At 42.5% G+C, this 18,989-nt stretch overlaps 1 protein-coding gene across 6 annotated transcripts in view; it reads right to left on the bottom strand.

Annotated features, from left to right (window-relative positions):
- LOC309553329 (pendrin-like) overlaps positions 1-18,989 on the bottom strand; it is a 146,875-nt gene that overhangs the window by 8,723 nt on the left and 119,163 nt on the right. For all 6 annotated transcript variants that reach the window (XM_082254384.1, XM_082254385.1, XM_082254389.1 and 3 more), the window contains exons 17-19: positions 18,670-18,888; positions 11,446-11,500; positions 2,479-2,621 (exon numbers count right to left, since the gene is read on the bottom strand). In XM_082254384.1, the coding sequence (XP_082110510.1) occupies positions 2,479-2,621; positions 11,446-11,500; positions 18,670-18,888 (417 nt within the window). The remainder of the gene's footprint in view (positions 1-2,478; positions 2,622-11,445; positions 11,501-18,669; positions 18,889-18,989) is intronic.

The following is an 18,989-nucleotide window of genomic DNA, read 5'->3' as shown; positions in this document are numbered from 1 at the left end:
GCTGAGGGAACTGTTCTTTCAGGGAGTAACGGGGAAGCAAAGGACCATGGGAGAGACTTTAAACCTATCATCTGCTCCACAGTATGAGGCTCTCTTGCTTCTGGGACTCAGTGAGTGCACATCAGCCTGCCGTGTGTGAAGGACTGGCTGCAGTTGCGGGCCTAGTGCACCAGGCCTGACCTGTTTGGGTCGAATGCTGATCGCTGTACTGTGAACACTGTCACAGTGTCACTGTCACAGTACAGCCAGACAGCCTGAGGAGGCAGAGCACCGCTTGTTCCCAGACGCCTGAGCATAGGAGAGCACATTGCCTATCTTATAGGGCCCTCACAGATGGACATCCAGGAGAGAGGGTGCCTGTGTCGGGTTCTGATCACAAGTATAACCTTTTCATCTACACACTAACTGCAGACACCGCAATATACAGCACTTCCCATTGGATTACAAATTAACATTTGATTCTCCTACTATTTTATAATCACCTTAGAAAGTGTTTAAGCGCTCCAACTGCCCGTGAAGATATTGTAAGTCCTTGCTAATGGAGGGATATTGATATCTACTACTTCTTAAAGGGGACACGTTCCATTTAATTGCAGTATTGCTGGTTAGGATAGTAACAGAACAATAGTTCGGAGTTCTCCTTTAATCTGAATATTGCATTATTATCATAGAGAGTTGTTCTAACATTGTCTGTTGATATTGCAATTCATTGTTCTGGTTATTTTGCGTCAGTCTTGCTGAACCCCGCTGGTTTAGGCAGGATTTGGCTGACTGAGATAACTAAATCAGTTTATTCACGAAGTAAAAGGTCAAAACTCATTTATATGGTGTCAGTATGTTCTTAAAGGTATATACACAATGTCAGAACATAGAGTGTCAGGTGGGCTGAACGGTTCACAGGGTCATAGGAGTGCTGAGGAACACCCATCAACCAGCAACCCTCACAGGGGTAGTGCTACATTTGTAATCCCAGAAAGAGGATTTTGGCTGTGGACCACATGTGTGGACTGTGGGGCTTAACTGGAGGAGGAGCAGGGTTATCTCAGATTACTGAATCACTAAAATCATTCTTGTGAAAGTTGCTTTATCACTGCTCAAACCACTCCATAGGATAATGTAAGTAGGATTTCAGCAATTCTGTTGCTGGGGAGGAGAACTCAGCACTAGAATCACCCACCTGACATAGGGACACCCTTTGTTCTCTACATCTGGCTAGTCTCTTTTGTACTATGTATTCTCACATTCAAGTAGAAAGTCAAAGATTCCTGAATTATTATGATACAGGGAAAGGTGGGGTGGAAAGATATATATTATACATATACACACTCACCGACCATTTTATTAGGTACACCTGTTCAATTGCTTGGAAACACGAATTGCTAATCAGCCAATCACATGGCAGCCACTCAATGCATTTAGGCATCTAGACGTGATAAACATCACGTGGACCAACACCAGCAGATGACATGGCTCCCCAAATCATCACTGACTGTGCAAACTTCACACTGGACCTCATGCAACTTGGATTCTGTGTCTCTCCACTCTTCCTCCAGACTCCGGGACCTTGATTTCCAAATAAAATGCAAACATTTCCACAGTCTGATGATTTTGTTTTATGTTTTATCAAGTCCAACATCAGTAGAGCCCTCTACCAGGAAATTCTAGAGCACTTCATGCTTCCCTCTGCTGACCAGCTTTATGGAGATGCGGATTTCATTTTCCAGCAGGATTTGGCACCTGCCCACACTACCAAAAGTAGCAATACCTGGTTTAATGATCATGTATCACTGTGCTTGATTGGACAGCAAACTCGCCTGACCTAAACCCCATAGAGAATCTGGGGGGTTATTGTCAAGAGGAGGATGAGACACCAGACCCAACAATACAGATGAGCTGAAGGCCGCTATCAAAGCAACCAGGGCTTCCATAACATCTCAGCAGTGCCACAAGCTGGTTGCCTCCATGCCACGCCCCATTAGTGCAGTAATTCATGCAAAAGGAGCCCCGAACAAGTAGTGCATACTATGATGTACATAGACATACTTTTCATTAAGCCAACATTTTTGTATTAAAAATCTTTTTTTTTTTTTGGTCCTATGTAATATTTTAATTTTCTGGGATACTGAATTTTGGGTTTTCACTAGCTGTAAACCTTAATCATCATAATAATAAAAGTAAGAAATGCTTGAAATAGATCACTCTTTTGCGTAACGCATCTATATAAAATAGGAGTTTCACTTTTTGAATTGAATTACTGAAATAAATGAACCTTTTGATGATATTCTAAGTTTATAAGATGCACCTGTATATATACTCCTAACCTAAGATATTCAATTAGCAGAAAAAGATCAATGTAATCTGCAATAATGTACAAAAAATTACAAATGTATGACCATTAAACATTTTCCTACTCTAAAATTAAAATAATTTCAAATAAACACAGAATCATGTGTACAGAATAATTTAAAAAGATCATACCAGATCAAGTAGACCATTGCTACGGGGGCGCTTCTTCTGCTTTTGTATGTGTAGAATAGCATCATGAATTGTCAGGAAACAAATGTCTGGCTTTATAGTGTCTTGGAAGAAACCGCATGATTCCAGTTGTCCGAACACTTTGTCTGCACAGAGTAAAATATGTCACATTAAACAAGTAGCTTAAGCCATTCACATTAGGTCAGCCATTCTCAACCAAGGTTCTGTAAAACCCTAGGGTTCCTCCAGAGGTTGCTAGGGGTTCATTAAGCTGTGGCTGATTGACCTCCCCATTAGTAGTGCCTACACAGTTCCAGGACCAACACTACTTGGCAGAGCCAGCGGCATGACACCAATTATCTTTTTAGCTGTCTGTAAATGTGGCATTCTGACCTCCACTGTAAGGGGGAATATTTCCCACTGACCACCAATGATTTGCTTTAACAGGAATTCCCTGACACCTGAAAACTATTTTAAGGATTCCTATAGAGAAAGAGGTTGAGAAAGGCTGGGCCAAGTTGCTTTTTTCAGTAAAAATGTAATAACAAAAATACACACAGTTATGCATACTCATACTGGGAATATGACAATAGAAACAATGATCCAAAATGCAAGAAAAACCGGCTTGTAGTGAAGAGATTTTCTTGTCTTTCCTCTTCTTTTGTTTCACACGTTTCTCTGTTTTGTATAAGATTAGCAGTATGTGGATTTCCATGCATAGAAAATTCAAGTTAGACTTACCGGTTATTTGTTTTCCAAGAGTCTTTCAGGACAGCACCTTGAGAGAGATGGCTCCTCCCTCTCACCAACAGGAAACACCCATTCCACCAAGCTTTAAAAGGAGGCTTCTCCCACAGTTCCTCACTTGTAGAAGAGTACCTCCAGCCCATGCTGGAACACATAATCAGATATGGTTAATAACAGCAAAAAATAAAATAGGGCGGGCTTCTGCTGTCCTGAAAGACTCTTGGAAAACAAGTTACCGGTAAGTCTAACTTGAATTTTCCCTAAACGTCTTTCAGGACAGCACCTTGAGAGGATTAACGAGATTTACTAATTTAGGGAGGGACCACAGCCTGAAGGACCTTTCTGCCAAAAGCCTGGTCCCCTGCTGACAGAAGGTCCAACCTATAATGGCGTACAAATGTTAAATAGCTTGACCACGTAGCCGCCTTACAAATTTGGTCTGGGTTGGCACCAGCTTTTTCTGCCCATGTAGTGGCAAGAGCTCTAGTAGAGTGTGCTCTAATCCCCGGCGGGGGAGATAATTTCATTTGGGAGTAAGTCTTTAACCACTCTACTACCGCTCACAGTAATACTACTGCGGCTGAGTGGCTCGTTCCCGTCCAGTCACGTAGTATTAACGTGACTGGACTCCTCCCCTTCTGGGCGGCGCTTGCGCGCCGCCGGAGGCTCGCTCCCGCTGTTTTCATTCACAGCGGGAGTCGGGCCAGGGGAGGAGCAGCGGCGATCGCCGCTGCTCTTACCCGATCGTCGGGGATCGAGTCTGGAGATCCGCCCGCTGTGTGTAAACACAGCGGGCGGATCTCCATAGTGACAGGGAGTGACAGATCGGACTGTTCCGCATAGCTGGACATCCGATCTGTCCATGAATCACATAGTCACCTCCCCCCCTACACGTCAGTAAGCACCAGGCATACATTAACCCCTCCCTCTCCAATAAAATTAACCCCTTCCCTGCCAGTGTCATTTTTACAGTAACAGTGCATATATATAGCACTGATTACTGCAGTAATGTCACTGGTACCCCCAAAAGTGTCAAAAATGTCAGTCAGGGGTCCGGTCTGTCCGCCGCAATGTCGCAGTCCCGCAAAAAAAAATCGCAGATCGCCGCCATTACGCGTTAAAAAAAAAACACCAAAAATGACAGAAATCTTTCCCTTTGTTAGTAAACGCAATAACTTTTGCGCAAACCAATCAAAATACGCTTATTGCGATTTTTTTTACCAAACATATGTAGCATAAAACAAATTGGCCAAAAACTTTTAAAAAAATTGGTTTTTACATCTTTTTTGGGGGGAATTTCATATAAAAAAATGTGAAAAATATTTTTCAAAATAAACTCTCTTTTTTTGTTTATAGCGCAAAAAGTAAAAATCGCACAGGTGATCAAATACCACCAAAAGAAAGCTCTGTTTGTGGGAAAAAAAGGACGTAAATTTCGTTTGGGTACGGCGTCGCACGACCGCGCAATTGTCAGTTGAAGTCGCACAGCGCCGAATCGCAAAAAGTGGCCTGGACGGAAGACAGCAAAATCCTCCGGTTGTAAAGTGGTTAAAATAGCTGACCTAAGCCACCTGGCAATTGACCCCTTGGATGCCTGGTGACCCTTTTTGTTGCCTGAAAATGAACAAAGAGAGTTCGGAGACCTAAAGTCCCTGGTTACCTCAGGTAGTGTAACAGGATTCTTCTCACATCTAGATTGTGAAACAGTCTTTCCTTAGCCCCTAATGGGTTAGGACAGAAGGTCGGTAGGACAATATCTTGAGACCGGTTTTGAATGGACACCACCTTTGGTAAAAAAACTCAGATCTGTTTGGAGTATAATTCTATCAGGGTAGATAAGAAAGGTTCAAAAATTGAAAGAGCGTACAGTGCACTGATCCTTCTTGCGGATGTAATTGCAATTAAAAATACTGTCTTGAGGAAAAGATTCCTTAAAGAAATACACTCTAAAGGTTTGAACAGCTCCTTTGTGAAGGCCTGTAGAACCACTGACAAATCCCATTTGGGAAAATTTTTTTGCAGGTGCTGGTCTGGAACGAGTAAGTGCCTTAAAGAACCTTGCGACCAAAGCTTCTGAGGCAACTGGTCTCCCCAGAAATACTCCTAAAGGCGGCTACTTGCACCTTAAGAGTACTAACTGCCAAACCCTTTTCCGCCCCATTTTGCAGAAACTCCAATACTGATACAATACTTTCCAAAGTTCGATTCGTTGAATGACACCAAGTGTTGTAGGTTTTCCAAACTTTAGCGTAGATAGCCCTAGTAACTTTCTTCCTACTTGAAAGTAAAGTGGCTACTAGAGGTTCTGAGAATCCTTTATTTTTTAATATCTGCTTCTCAAATACCAGGCGGTGAGGTTCAGCCTGGCCACCTCCGGGTGACATACTGGCCCCTGAAGCAGCAGATCCTGTCGAAGACAGAGCTGAAAACAAGGTTTGACTGCCAACTGTAGAATAGTTGAGAAGCAAGCTCTTTTTGGCCAAAATGGAGCGATCAGATTCACCAACGCTCTTTCCTTTTGAATTTTCTGTAATACCAGCGGAATGAGCTGAAAGGGGGGGGGGAAGCATACAGTGGGTACGGAAAGTATTCAGACCCCCTTAAATTTTTCACTCTTTGTTATATTGCAGCCATTTGCTAAAATCATTTAAGTTCATTCTTCTTCCTCATGAATGTACACATAGCACCCCATACTGACAGAAAAACACAGAATTGTTGACATTGTTGCAGATTTATTAAAAAAGAAAAACTGAAATATCACATGGTCCTAAGTATTCAGACCCTTTGCTGTGACACTCATATATTTAACTCAGGTGCTTTCCATTTCTTCTGATCATCCTTGAGATGGTTCTACACCTTCATTTGAGTCCAGCTGTGTTTGATTATACTGATTGGACTTGATTAGGAAAGCCACACACCTGTCTATATAAGACCTTCCAGATCACAATGCATGTCAGAGCAAATGAGAATCATGAGGTCAAAGGAACTGCCTGAAGAGCTCAGAGACAGAATTGTGGCAAGGCACAGATCTGGCCAAGGTTACAAAAAGATTTCTGCTGCACTTAAGGTTCCTAAGAGCACAGTGGCCTCCATAATCCTCAAATGGAAGACGTTTGGGACGACCAGAACCCTTCCTAGAGCTGGCCGTCTGGCCAAACTGAGCTATCGGGGGAGAAGAGCCTTGGTGGGAGAGGTAACGAAGAACCCAAAGATCGCTGTGGCTGAGCTCCAGAGATGCAGTCAGGAGATGAAAGAAAGTTGTAGAAAGTCAACCATCACTGCAGCCCTCCACCAGTCGGGGCTTTATGGCAGAGTGGCCCGACGGAAGCCTCTCCTCAGTGTAAGACACATGAAAGCCCGCATGGAGTTTGCTAAAAAACACCTGAAGGACTCCAAGATGGTGAGAAATAAGATTCTTTGGTCTGATGAGACCAAAATAGAACTTTTTGGCCTTAATTCTAAGCGGTATGTGTGGAGAAAACCAGGCACTGCTCATCACCTGTCCAATACAGTCCCAACAGTGAAGCATGGTGGTGGCAGCATCATGCTGTGGGGGTGTTTTTCAGCTGCAGGGACAGGACGACTGGTTGCAATCGAGGGAAAGATAAATGCGGCCAAGTACAGGGATATCCTGGACAAAAACCTTCTCCAGAGTGCTCTGGACCTCAGACTGGGCCGAAGGTTTACCTTCCAACAAGACAATGACCCTAAGCACACAGCTAAAACAACGAAGAAGTGGCTTCACAACAACTCCGTGACTGTTCTTGAATGGCCCAGCCAGAGCCTTGACTTAAACCCAATTGAGCATCTCTGGAGAGACCTAAAAATGGCTGTCCACCAACGTTTACCATCCAACCTGACAGAACTGGAGAGGATCTGCAAGGAGGAATGGCAGAGGATCCCCAAATCCCGGTGTGAAAGACATGTTGCATCTTTCCCAAAAAGACTCCTGGCTGTATTAGATCAAAAGGGGGCTTCTACTAAATACTGAGCAAAGGGTCTGAATACTTAGGACCATGTGATATTTCAGTTTTTCTTTTTTAATATATCTGCAACAATGTCAACAATTCTGTGTTTTTCTGTCAGTATGGGGTGCTATGTGTACAATCATGAGGAAGAAGAATGAACCTAAATGATTTTAGCAAATGGCTGCAATATAACAAAGAGTGAAAAATTTAAGGGGGTCTGAATACTTTCCGTACCCACTGTAACCCAGAAGAAAGTTCCAAGCATGTGCTAAGGCATCTACCCCTAGGGAACCGTCGTTTCGGTAGAGAGAAAAGTAATAAGTGAGCTTTGCGTTTTCTCCTGACGCAAACAAGTCCACTTCTGGCTGTCCTCAAGTCCTGGTGATTAAAGCAAAGACTTCTGGATTCAGGGTCCCATCTGCTTCCCAAATTTTCCGTCTGCTCAAAAAATCCACCACCTCGTTTAACGCGCCCTTGATATGGACCGCTGATAAGGAAAGTAACTACTCCAGGATTTCGGTCGACAGCAACTGAAGGGTCCTGCTTCTTGTGCCCCCTTGTTTGCTTAGATAAGCCACCGTCATGGTGTTGTCCGATAAGATTTGCACATGGGACCCCTGGAGGTTCGGAGAGAAGGCGGCCAAAGCCAAAGCGACCGATTTGAACTCTCTCCAGTTTGAGGACTTGCTTGCATCAGCCTGGGACCAGATTCTGATTCCAGTGGGCTCCCCATCCCCACATGCTGGCATCGGTTGTCACCCTTTCTTTGACGGGGAAGGTCCAAGATAAGCCCTTTGACAGAGTTGCTTTATTTCTCCACCACTAGAGGGTCATTTTGACCTTGGTGGGGATCTTCACTTTTGTTTCTAGAGTTTTTGGATTGCGAATAAGGCGAAAATCCCCAAATGGCTTCCTTATCAGAAAAATATGGGAATAAATCCCTGGTGACGTTCTTCGGATGACACTTGACTCACACCTCCCTGTCGCATCCTTTAATAGGACCTTCATAGCCAGGGCTTTTATTGCGTCTTTTGGGAGGTTGGTGACAAAGTATCTTTCTGAAGGAGGATCCGAAAATTCTATCTGGTAGCCTTGGGACAGCATAGCCAAAATATATTGATTTTTTTGTCATAGCCGTCCAGTGGGGGAGGAATTCTTTCAGTCTTCCTCCCACCGGCAACACCTTGTCATTGTGCTTTGTTGGTTGACGCAGGAGGATGGAAAAGGATGCTTCCTTTCCCCCTAGATTTTTTTGTGTCAACCAATTTTTCCTTTTCTCTTGGGGCCTGCTACCCTGCTGAGCCCTTTGAGGTCGAAAAAGACGTTTAGGTGGCTGTTTTTTATTTTTGATAGGGAATGACCTCTTTTTGTCGGCTGTCCTGTCCAACTCTAACTCAGGACCAAAGAGGAGATCCCTGAGTTGGTTAAAGCTTATGATCTTGCCATCATCCTAACCGATTCTGCCGATGCATCCGCAATGAAGGCTATAGCCGTGGACAGAGTGGAAAGGAATCAAGGATTTCCTGTTTTGGCGAATCAGCGGTGATATGGGCCTTGAGCTGGTTAACCCAGGGCTCCAAGTTTCTGGATACGCAGGTGACTACCATAGCTGGCATGAGATTACCCATGATGTATTGCCAGGCTCTTTTAAGCTGTTGATCCATTATTTTATCTTTTAATATTCCCATATCCTCAAATGCCAAGTCAGTTGATCTAGAAACTTGGGAAAGAGCCGCATTAATTTTTGGTACTTTATTCCAAAGTGCCCCTGGGTCTTCATCAAATGGAAAACGCCTCTTATATGCTTTAGGAAAGAACGGTTTCCTCTCTGGCTCGGCCCATTCTCTTTTAATGGCCTCTAAGATGGTTGAATGCACCGGGAAGGTGCGACCTTTAGGTCCACCCAGACCTGCATACATTCTATCTTTCTTCTCTTCTTTCTTCTCTTCTTCCAAGCCTACAGTAATATAAACTGCTTTTAACAAACGGTCTACTTGCTCTAAGGACAGTTTATATTTTGAGGGTATATTTTCTACCCCTTCCTCCTCGTCTTCCTCCGAAGCTCCTTTGGAATGAGAGGGGGAAAAACTTCTTTGGGTAGGAGGACCCATTTCTACTTCCACCAAAGGGATTGACTGTGAGCCCTGAGAAGAATGTGAGGCTGATGGCTGACTCGAGGAAGGATCTATTAAAGAGGACCGAAAAGATTGAATGGTAGTATCTAGTTCCTTCCTCACTGATGCGATTAAGTCGCTGCATGCTGAAGACGCCCCTTCTTTAATCAGGGAGTCAATGCACGCCTGGCAAAGTGTCTGCTTCCAAAGTTCAGGTAACTTTGCTTTGCATGAAGGGCATTCCTTTTTAACAATTAACTCAGAACTTTTAGCCTGCCAAAATGAAAACAACAACACCAACAAACTTTCTAATGAGTCAGCCTATAAACCTCAGGGTCACCTAGATGCACAGGAAGTATCAGCATAAGCCCCTTAGTGCCCAGACAGGCCCCCAGCCACCAGGGGGGAAAAAGAGAGCAGGAGAGAGACCCCATAGTAAAATAAGGGTAAGTACCCAATTACCCCTTACCTGGGCCTTGCTGGTGCCTGTGCCTGTCCCACCTGCTGCGGAGACTCTGTCCATAGCGGCGCTGGCAGCGTGTTCTGATGGCTTGAGGATACCGGTTCCGGATTCCCAAAGTGCCACTGCGCCTGACTGGAACTAAGCACCAGCCCTGCTCCTCCCCTGTGTCTCCGGCGGAAGTGACGCCGCGCGCCTCCTCCATGAGCGTTGCCCCTCCCGGACACCTCACTTTCGACCGGACGAGCGTCATCTCGTTGTCGGAAAAGCGGCGGCAAATTAAAAAAAATGAAGCGGCAGTGGAAAGAAAAAAGACTCACCGCCAGCAGTTTGCCGTCCAGGGGCTGCACTCACAAGGGGTCCCGGCTCTCCCTGAGCACTGAAGGCAAAGAGGGAGCCCATGCAGCACTGCCAATCGCGTGGATGGGAGGAAACAAACTCTCCATGATTAAAGGTAAGGTGGAGGCAGGGAGCCTAGTCTCTCAGGGCAGCACCTTAAGAGCCCCTGACTCCCCACTGAGGTGTTCCTCGGCCGGAGGAAACACAAAAATTGATGAACTGTGGGAGAAGCCTCATTTTAAAGCTTGGTGGAATGGGTGTTTCCTGTTGGTGAGAGGGAGGGGCCATCTCTCTCAAGGTGCTGTCCTGAAAGACCTTTAGGGAAATAGACCTTTTTTTTTGTCATATATTATTTCCCTTGATTATCCAAAGCATTTTTGTTATTGCAGGGCACAGGTGTCTGCACAGCAGGTCCGTTTCCCCAAACTTCCAAATCCAGAGCACTGTGGTATTAGACAACTATCAACCCAATTTATGGATGATAATCTTTAGTTCCCCAGCCACACCATTGTGCAGTGAGATCACCCATCACAGTGTCAGGCTAGTAGGTTCATTTACAGTATATTTAAATATAATTATTTTATCTCTCAGTATGCTTGGGTTTCACTTTTTCCTGTTTCTGAAATGGAAATGCATCAAAACTTATTTAATAGAAAGGCTGGAATTTTAAAGTGAATACATATGCCTATGCTCTTCAAACTGGACTGATGTTAAAAGTAAAAGGGGGGAAAAAAAGGTATATTAGCACATTATGAAAGACTTACCTGTCCAACGAAGTGGTGAGCTGTCACTGCTGACAGAGCTTCCATCTTCACCCAGCCTTCCTTCCGGGTTGGCAGGCTTTGGCCATTTGAGTGGCTGAGCCGTGATGTCACTCCTGCGCATGCGTGCAGGACTTATGGCCACGGCACAGCTCTTTTAATGGATAGCATGCTGTCCATTGAGAGCGCAGGCACATGCCCCAGTGACGTAACTGGTTGCTACTCATTGCAATATCTCCTAAATGGTGCACATTTAGTGGATATTAATTGTACCTACAGGCAATCTTGGTTTTAAGCTTACCTGTAGGTAAAAGTTGCAAAGCTAACTTTACTACCACTTTAAATGTCTACCCTGTATGGGAATTGTTCTTATAGGCATACCTGTTGATTCACAAGATTTTGTAGTTGCTGTGCAATAATCATATGTATATAAATCATTAATTGGGACTAGTTACATCCTTATAAATTAAAAACTGAAAACTTCGAACCAAGTTAATAAATATTAGATAAATTATAACTAAGAGAAAAGCAGTAAAAAAAAAAAAAAAATTCACTAAGGACGCAAGCAACAGTCAACTTACCCTCACATCCTGCAATATATACATCTACATCAATCCTCTGGAATTCTTTATATATCTAAAACACAGGAGAAATCTCCATTAAATAAAGATTAAAAAAAAAAAAAAAACATGCAAAACACAACTGTAGGCATAGTAACACAGTAGTATATGTACAGTAGGTAACACACTTTCATTGTTTGCGATTCATATGAATCAGTAACAATGATTATTTGCTACTTCTATTATTGGAATGCTGTTTTATTCCCTGCGTAAATATTTTATGCACTTTATTTTAACCAATTATTAGGCCCTCTTCACACTAGTGTGACTTGTTATGCAACTTTGGAATCCAAAGTCGCATGGCAAGTCACACCCCATGTTTCCCTAGGAGTACCGTTCATATCTGTGTGACTTCAAGTCGCAGCGGCATCAAAGTAGTTTCTGTGCTGCTTTTGTCTGACTTTCATGCGGCTTGAGGTCCATAGCCCTCAATGTAAACCCTTAAGTGTCATATGAAAGTCGCACCTGCATCATATAGCTGTGATTTTGATGCAACTTTGGATTAGTGCGACTTGTGCAGAATGGAAAAAATTTGTTAGGTTTCTTTATGTTCTAAAAAAATCCAGATTTTCAGAATGATTGGAATTTCAAATTGGTCAAAAAATGATCGACCAATTCAAATTCTGTGTAAAGAATAGCTGGTTGTTAGGGAGTGGGCCAGGAAGCCAGCCGGTCACCACATCCTTAACAACCGATGACTCATCAGCGGTCAACGGGTTTCCCACTGAGGCTCAGCCCCCCCCCACCCCAAAGCACTTGTCCCCATGTTGATGGTGGCGGTTCTGGATCATGTTTAGATATGCTTTCTTCTTTGCATTATAGAGCTTTAAGTTGCATTTTTGGATGGCACAGCGAACTGTTTTCATAGACAGTGATTTTTAGAAGTATTCCTGAGCCGATGCAATGATGTCCATCACAGAATCATGCCTGCTTTTAATGCAGTGCTGTCTGAGGCCCAGAAGATCACAGGCATCCAATATTGTGTTTCCGCCTAGGCACAATAGATTGCACAGAGATTTCTTCAGATTCTCTGAATCTTTCCATATTATGTATTGTAGATAATGATATACTTAAAATCTCTGATATTTCATGTTGAGAAATATTATTCAGAAATTGTTTGACAATTTTTAGACGCAGCTTTTTACCCAATCAAGTTATTGGCCTATTGCCACTTAACCTAAATAGTTGCAAAATGCTCTTCCTTGTTAGTACCACTTACTTTGCTAGCGGTTTTTTTTTTTTTGCTCTGTACCATCTTTTTTCAGACATGTTGCTGCAATCAATTTCAAAATTACCCTTCTTTTTTTTTTAAAAAAATGGTACGGTTTCTGATTTACTTTTTTTATATTGTGAAAGAAATATGGGTTTATGAGACATTTTTGGAATTGGGGCTGTAATTGAATGGGAATATATTGAGTTGTATTGCCACAAGATGGCGGTAGAGCACTCCAAACCCATTTACAAGACTAATTTATATTTATACACACACACACACACACAACACATGTTAATCGCTCTCACTCTCTCATACTGGTCACTGGAAGTTCAACATGGCACCTCATGGCAAAGAACTCTCTGAGGATCTGAAAAAAAAGAATTGTTGCTCTGCATAAGGATGGCCTAGTCAATAAGAAGATTGCCAAGACCCTGAAACTGAGCTGCAGCACAGTGGCCAAGACCATACAGCGGTTTAACAGGACAGGTTCCACTCAGAACAGGCCTCCCCATGGTCGACCAAAGAAGTTGAGTGCACATGCTCAGCATCATATCCAGAGGTTGTCTTTGGGAAATAGACGAATGAGTGCTGGCAGCATTGCTGCAGAGGTTGAAGGGGGGGGTCAGCCTGTCAGTGCTCAGACCATACGCCGCACACTGCATCAAATTAGTCTGCATGGCTGTTGTCCCAGAAGGAAGCCTCTTCTAAAGATGATGCACAAGAAAGCCCACAGTTTGCTGAAGACAAGCAGACTAAGGACATGAATTACTGGAACCATGTCCTGTGGTCTCATGAGACCAAGATAAACTTATTTAGTTCAGATGGTGTCAAGCGTTTGTGGCGGCAACCAGGTGAGGAGTATAAAGACAAGTGTGTCTTGCCTACAGTCAAGCATGGTGGTGGGAGTGTCATGGTCTGGGGCTGCATGACTGCTGCCAGCACTGGGGAGCTATAGTTCATTGAGGGAACCATGAATGCCAACATGTACTGTGACATACTGAAGCAGAACATGATCCCCACCCTTTGGAGACTGAGCTTCAGGGCAGTATTCCAACATGATAACAACCACAAACACGCCTCCAAGATGACCACTGCCTTGCTAAAAAAGCTGAGGGTAAAGGTGATGGACTGGCCAAGCATGTCTCCAGACCCAAATCCTTATTGAGCATCTGTGGGGCATCCTCAAACGGAAGGTGGAGGAGCGCAAGGTCTCTAACATCCACCAGCTCCATGATGTTGTCATGGAGGAGTGAAGAGGACTCCAGTGGCAACCTGTGAAGCTCTGGTGAACTCAATGCCCAAGAGGGTTAAGGCAGTGCTGGAAAGTAATGGTGGCCACACAAAATATTAACCATTTGGGCCCAATTTGGACATTTTTCACTTTTGTTGCCAGTGGTTTAGACATTAATGGCTGTGTGTTGAGTTATTTTGAGGGGGACAGCAAATTTACACTGTTAGGCCCCGTTCACACTGGGGCGATCCGACTTCCCAGGGCGACCTCCGAGGTCGTGGTGCGAGCAGCGCGCCGCGACCTCGGAGCGGCCGCCACGGACTTCATAACAGTGAAGTCTATGACGGTCGCTCCGGGTCGCCCCAAAGAAGCTCCGGACCCTTTTTCTAAGTCGGAGCGACTTGTGTCGCTCCTATTAGAACAGGTCCGCAGCTTCCCTATGGAAGGCGACCTACGGCGACCTGTGAGGCGACCAGGTCGCCCCAGTGTGAACGGGGACTTATACAAGCTGTACACTCACTACTTTACATTGTAGCAAAGTGTAATTTCTTCAGTCAGTGTTGTCACATGAAAAGATATAATAAACTATTTACAAAAATGTGAGTGGTGTACGGTGTGTGTATATATATATATATATATATATATATATATATATATATATATATATATACACACACACACACGATCCATTAACATGAATATGTATTTATTGTAACTACATACAAAGTAGAAGTCTGGTCTAAGGGCCAGTTCACACCAGAACGTGGTGCAGGTGACCCACATTCCATGCGTTTCCTGCACCACATTTAAAGCTCACTGCACTTGTGATCTGCAGAGAGTGTCAGTAACTTAATGACAGTGCGATTCGGTTGCTGTGTGTTTTGTAAATTCGTGCATGCACTTCTTTTGCTGTGGTTCGGCACAATTTCAGCCCACTAAAATCCCATTGCACCATGTGAATTGCACAGGAACGCCTAGCACATTCTTGTGCGATTCAAGATGTGAACCAGCCCTTGACCTATCTAATCTTGAACCTGCGCCCTCCCCTGTTCTAACTACTATACTAACTAGTCTGTAGAGGGTGTAAACCAGCACCAGCTTCAGGGGAGAGGAGGGACAGCTGACAGACCGGACTTCTACTTTAAATACAATGAAAAAGTGTTCAGGGTGGAAAAGTAAAGTCTATATTACTAGACAAATAAGTATAATTTCTTGATCTAGTTAAAAAGTGTATATAAATTATTACTAAAAGGTTGTTACAAGTGTATATATACACAAATATTAGTATTAGCAGAAAAGGAGTTTTAAAATGTATAAAAAATGTGTTAATAATTTTAAAAGAGAATGAATAGATTAATCTAAATTGGCTCAAAAATTATGTATACTCTTTTGAATAGGAGGTAATGATACGGTTAAATACCAAAACCCTATCTGTAGACATACAGTATATACATTTTGAAATTAAAACACTGAGTTCAATGGATAATGTGTACATAAAAATGTTAAACTTAATAATAAATAATATAAAAAAGGGAAATGCTGGTATAGGAATGTAGATGAGCAATTATGGATGTTCCTTCTTTTAGTAACTCAATGCTACATTCTACATTCCTATAACGGCTGATCACTAACCGGAGTATTAATCTAACAAGGGTGATTAATCACCACCACAGACTCTACACAGAACTGTGAAATTGCACATTGCAACAGAGTTTCTACATTCAAAAAGAGAGTCTTTGTAACATTGTTTAAATCACTATAGTGGATACAATTGTTTATTCAAGGGCTTATGACGCATATATTTTTTTTCAGCAATTGGCATTTGGTTTTATTATTGGTTTAGAACAATCACTGATTTTTAATGAAGCACATTCAGCAATTTGTTTGCACTTATATGGTTCCCATCACATTGATTATACACTATTCACAAATACTGAAGTAATTTTTTATATTATTAGTAACGGATTATTAAAAAAAAAAAATGTTTTTGTTATAATTATTTTGATTTTTAGCACATATAATTTTATGCGCAGCACATTTGATTATTAGGACCTACTTAAAGGGAAGTGATCGGTGCCTGCAGCAATAAAAAACCATCATTACATAGCTGGTCACAGGATTTGCTAATTTTATATGCTATAAATACATGTTAGTAGCATATCCGAGTGAAGCCTTAAAAGAGGTGAGGCAACCTCATCCAAGCCCTATTTGCTGTATAGGGCTATTGTAATGCTATTGTATTTGTGGTTTACAGCCCAACAGCTTAGGAGGACACTGCTGCCATAGCATTTCTGGCCAGTAGCTGGTAATTGAATGCCAGCTAAGAGCAGAAGGACATTGCCCTGTCTACAGCCTGAATGCTAGCCACAGCAGTCTAGTTACACAAATCACAGATCATATATAAGAGGACAACACTTCCCATGTAACTGGAACCATGGATTTTTACTTTTTTAAAGATTGTCACATTTAATGCATTACTTTCGATGTCTTTTGTTTCCATATTCCTGAGCAGTGTAAAACTTCCCATTTGCTGATTCTTCAACCATCATCTACCAGGGCATCTGTGATGAGGCAATGGGGTTCATTTACTAAAGGCAAATCCACTTTGCACTACATGTACACTGCAAGTGCACTTGGAAGTGCTATCACTGTAGATCTGAGGGGGGCATACAAGAAAATTAAAAATAGCATTTTTGCTTGTACATGATTGGATAATAGAAATCAGCAAAGCTTCCCCTCATTTCTGATCTTACCCTCAGATCTAGAGACTACACTTCCAAGTGCACTTATAGTGCACATGTAGTGCAAAGTGGATTCGTCTTTAGTAAATAAACCCCAATGTGTTTTGGATAATCTAGCAGCGATTTCCATTTCACAGGACAACTGGGATAGGCCAGTATATGTTGAAAAACCTGTGAATGCAGCTGTTAACATCATTCTTTTCATGATGTTGCCACATTTATTGCACTAGGATGCTCCGGTTGTCTTATCCTTCTTGTTTCTAGAATAAACATTGTCCTGCATAAAACCGTTATCCATCATTTGCAAAATGCACTTTTAAGCATTACAATAGATGATAATCTAAGCTGAATACTATAATAGCCTAATGACTAGCTTTAGTGACTAGGTACAGTATCTAGTGTTCAACACAGAAATTCAAAGGTTTTTAAGCCTTAATCATTTAGTTTGGTATTTGTGTAAAATATTATGTTGCACAGGTGATCAGGGTTTTGTTGTCCTTGTTTCTTACTTTGTTATGTGATTGTTTTGATAGTACACTTAAAAAGGAAAAGTACAGCCAAAGCTCGTTTGGCTGTCCTTCTCTTATGGATCACAGGAGTGCAGTTCATTCTGCACTCCTGTGACCCCATTTTCAGCAGACAGAGGGCTGAAATCCGTTCTCTTCTGACGTCACAGAGTCGGTCCAGGAGTTGGTTCCAGATTCAGGCGTCATCACGAACATGGAGTTAAGATTCGCCCACATGCCTGGACCGACACCCGGCTCAGCCTATAGGCGAGCCGCTGAAAACCTGAGTCGGCCGCTCCCCGCCCCTCCAACAGCCCAGCACTCCAGTGAGGGAGGAGGGGGCAGAGCAGAGAGCTGCTGACTGACAGATGCAGCATCGGACAAATGCTGCATCCACCTACGTGTGAATCCCAAGTGTGAATCAAACACACCTGTGAATCCTAAGTGTGAATCAAAAAAATAAAACATACATCTTTTTTAAGGCCAGCCATATACGGAGTGAAATTTGGTCGGTTCAGCAGGAACCAGACGAATTTTCGATTAATCCCAAGGGTGGGCTGGTTGTACTGAAGTTGATCCATCAAACAAATACAGTACAACCACCCTGTCAGGGTTTTGCTTATGTAATTACTATAGCCACCGGCAGTGATCATTGTATTAGGATTGTATTTTGACTTTCCCCATCAACAATGACTGTGTTGATGGGGGAATCAAGCAATTGCTTTTGGTTGTAAAAGATGTAAATACCAAAGTTATCTAATAAATTTGTCGTAATGCTAGCTTAAAGATGAACTAAAAACAAATGCAGCTCTGTACCCATTAATACATTTTAAAAACTAGGTTTTTAAATTCTAGCAGTGTGAGTACCTGAATTTGACTTGGTAATAGCCTGTTGCGATCAGCTGTACAGAGGGGAGGAAGCAATGCAAAGATTCTCTTCATGTATGTGCATGGTTACGACTAAGCGGATGTTTATCCGTGAAACGCGTCAACTACTATGCGTTCATCTCTTGTCTCTGACTATATTATGGATACACTTTGAATTGATTTTATCTTTTGGATACGAATAAAACAGATTTTATATTTTTCCCCTTCAAGTTGGAGTTCAGACATTGTCCAGTCACATGCTGGGGGAGGAACAAGACCTGTAAGTGTTGTTTAACTGCTGAAGAGAAACATTAGGATGCCTGCCCTGCCAAAAAAAAGGCTGTTCTGTGTCGTAGAATGATGACTAGATCTGAACTAGAGGGACAGAAATGTAAAACAGATTCCATATGGTTTCCTGGAGTTCCGCCTTAATTGCTAGCCCATGTTAAAAAAACAGAAATATTAATGATAATTATTTGCAGCAGGCCAAATTTACAGGTTGGCTTATAGGCAAGGAAAGCAGACCATAACCCATTCAGGACAATTATTTAGCACCACTGTTTTACTGTATGCTTTTTTACATTACAGTCTTATTCAATCTATGAAGGTATTCGATTTACTTACCCCCTTTAGAACATCCACTGCTACCACATCAAGGAAGATTACTTGTCCAAAATCAAAAATGAGGCTGTGAATGGTGACCACAGGGACTGACACACTGACAGGGAGTTCAGAATTCCAATCTATTTGCAGCTTTATGTCGTTGGTCTCTTTGTTTTCATCTTCCAAGTCATCATCCGTCTCTGAATCTTCATCAGCAGATGGTTCTCTCCTGATATCATTCTGGAATAAAGTATCATAATACATACGCTATATGAATGCGGTCACTGGATGGCTTCATTTTATTAAAAAATATTTTCATTTTTTTTTTAATTACATTAGTT

This window comes from Pelophylax lessonae (genome assembly GCF_965119305.1).
Source record: "Pelophylax lessonae genome assembly, chromosome: 4".
NCBI lineage: Eukaryota > Metazoa > Chordata > Amphibia > Anura > Ranidae > Pelophylax > Pelophylax lessonae.
Note: the sequence above shows the minus strand (reverse complement) of the source record. Positions and strands in the feature narration are given on the sequence as shown.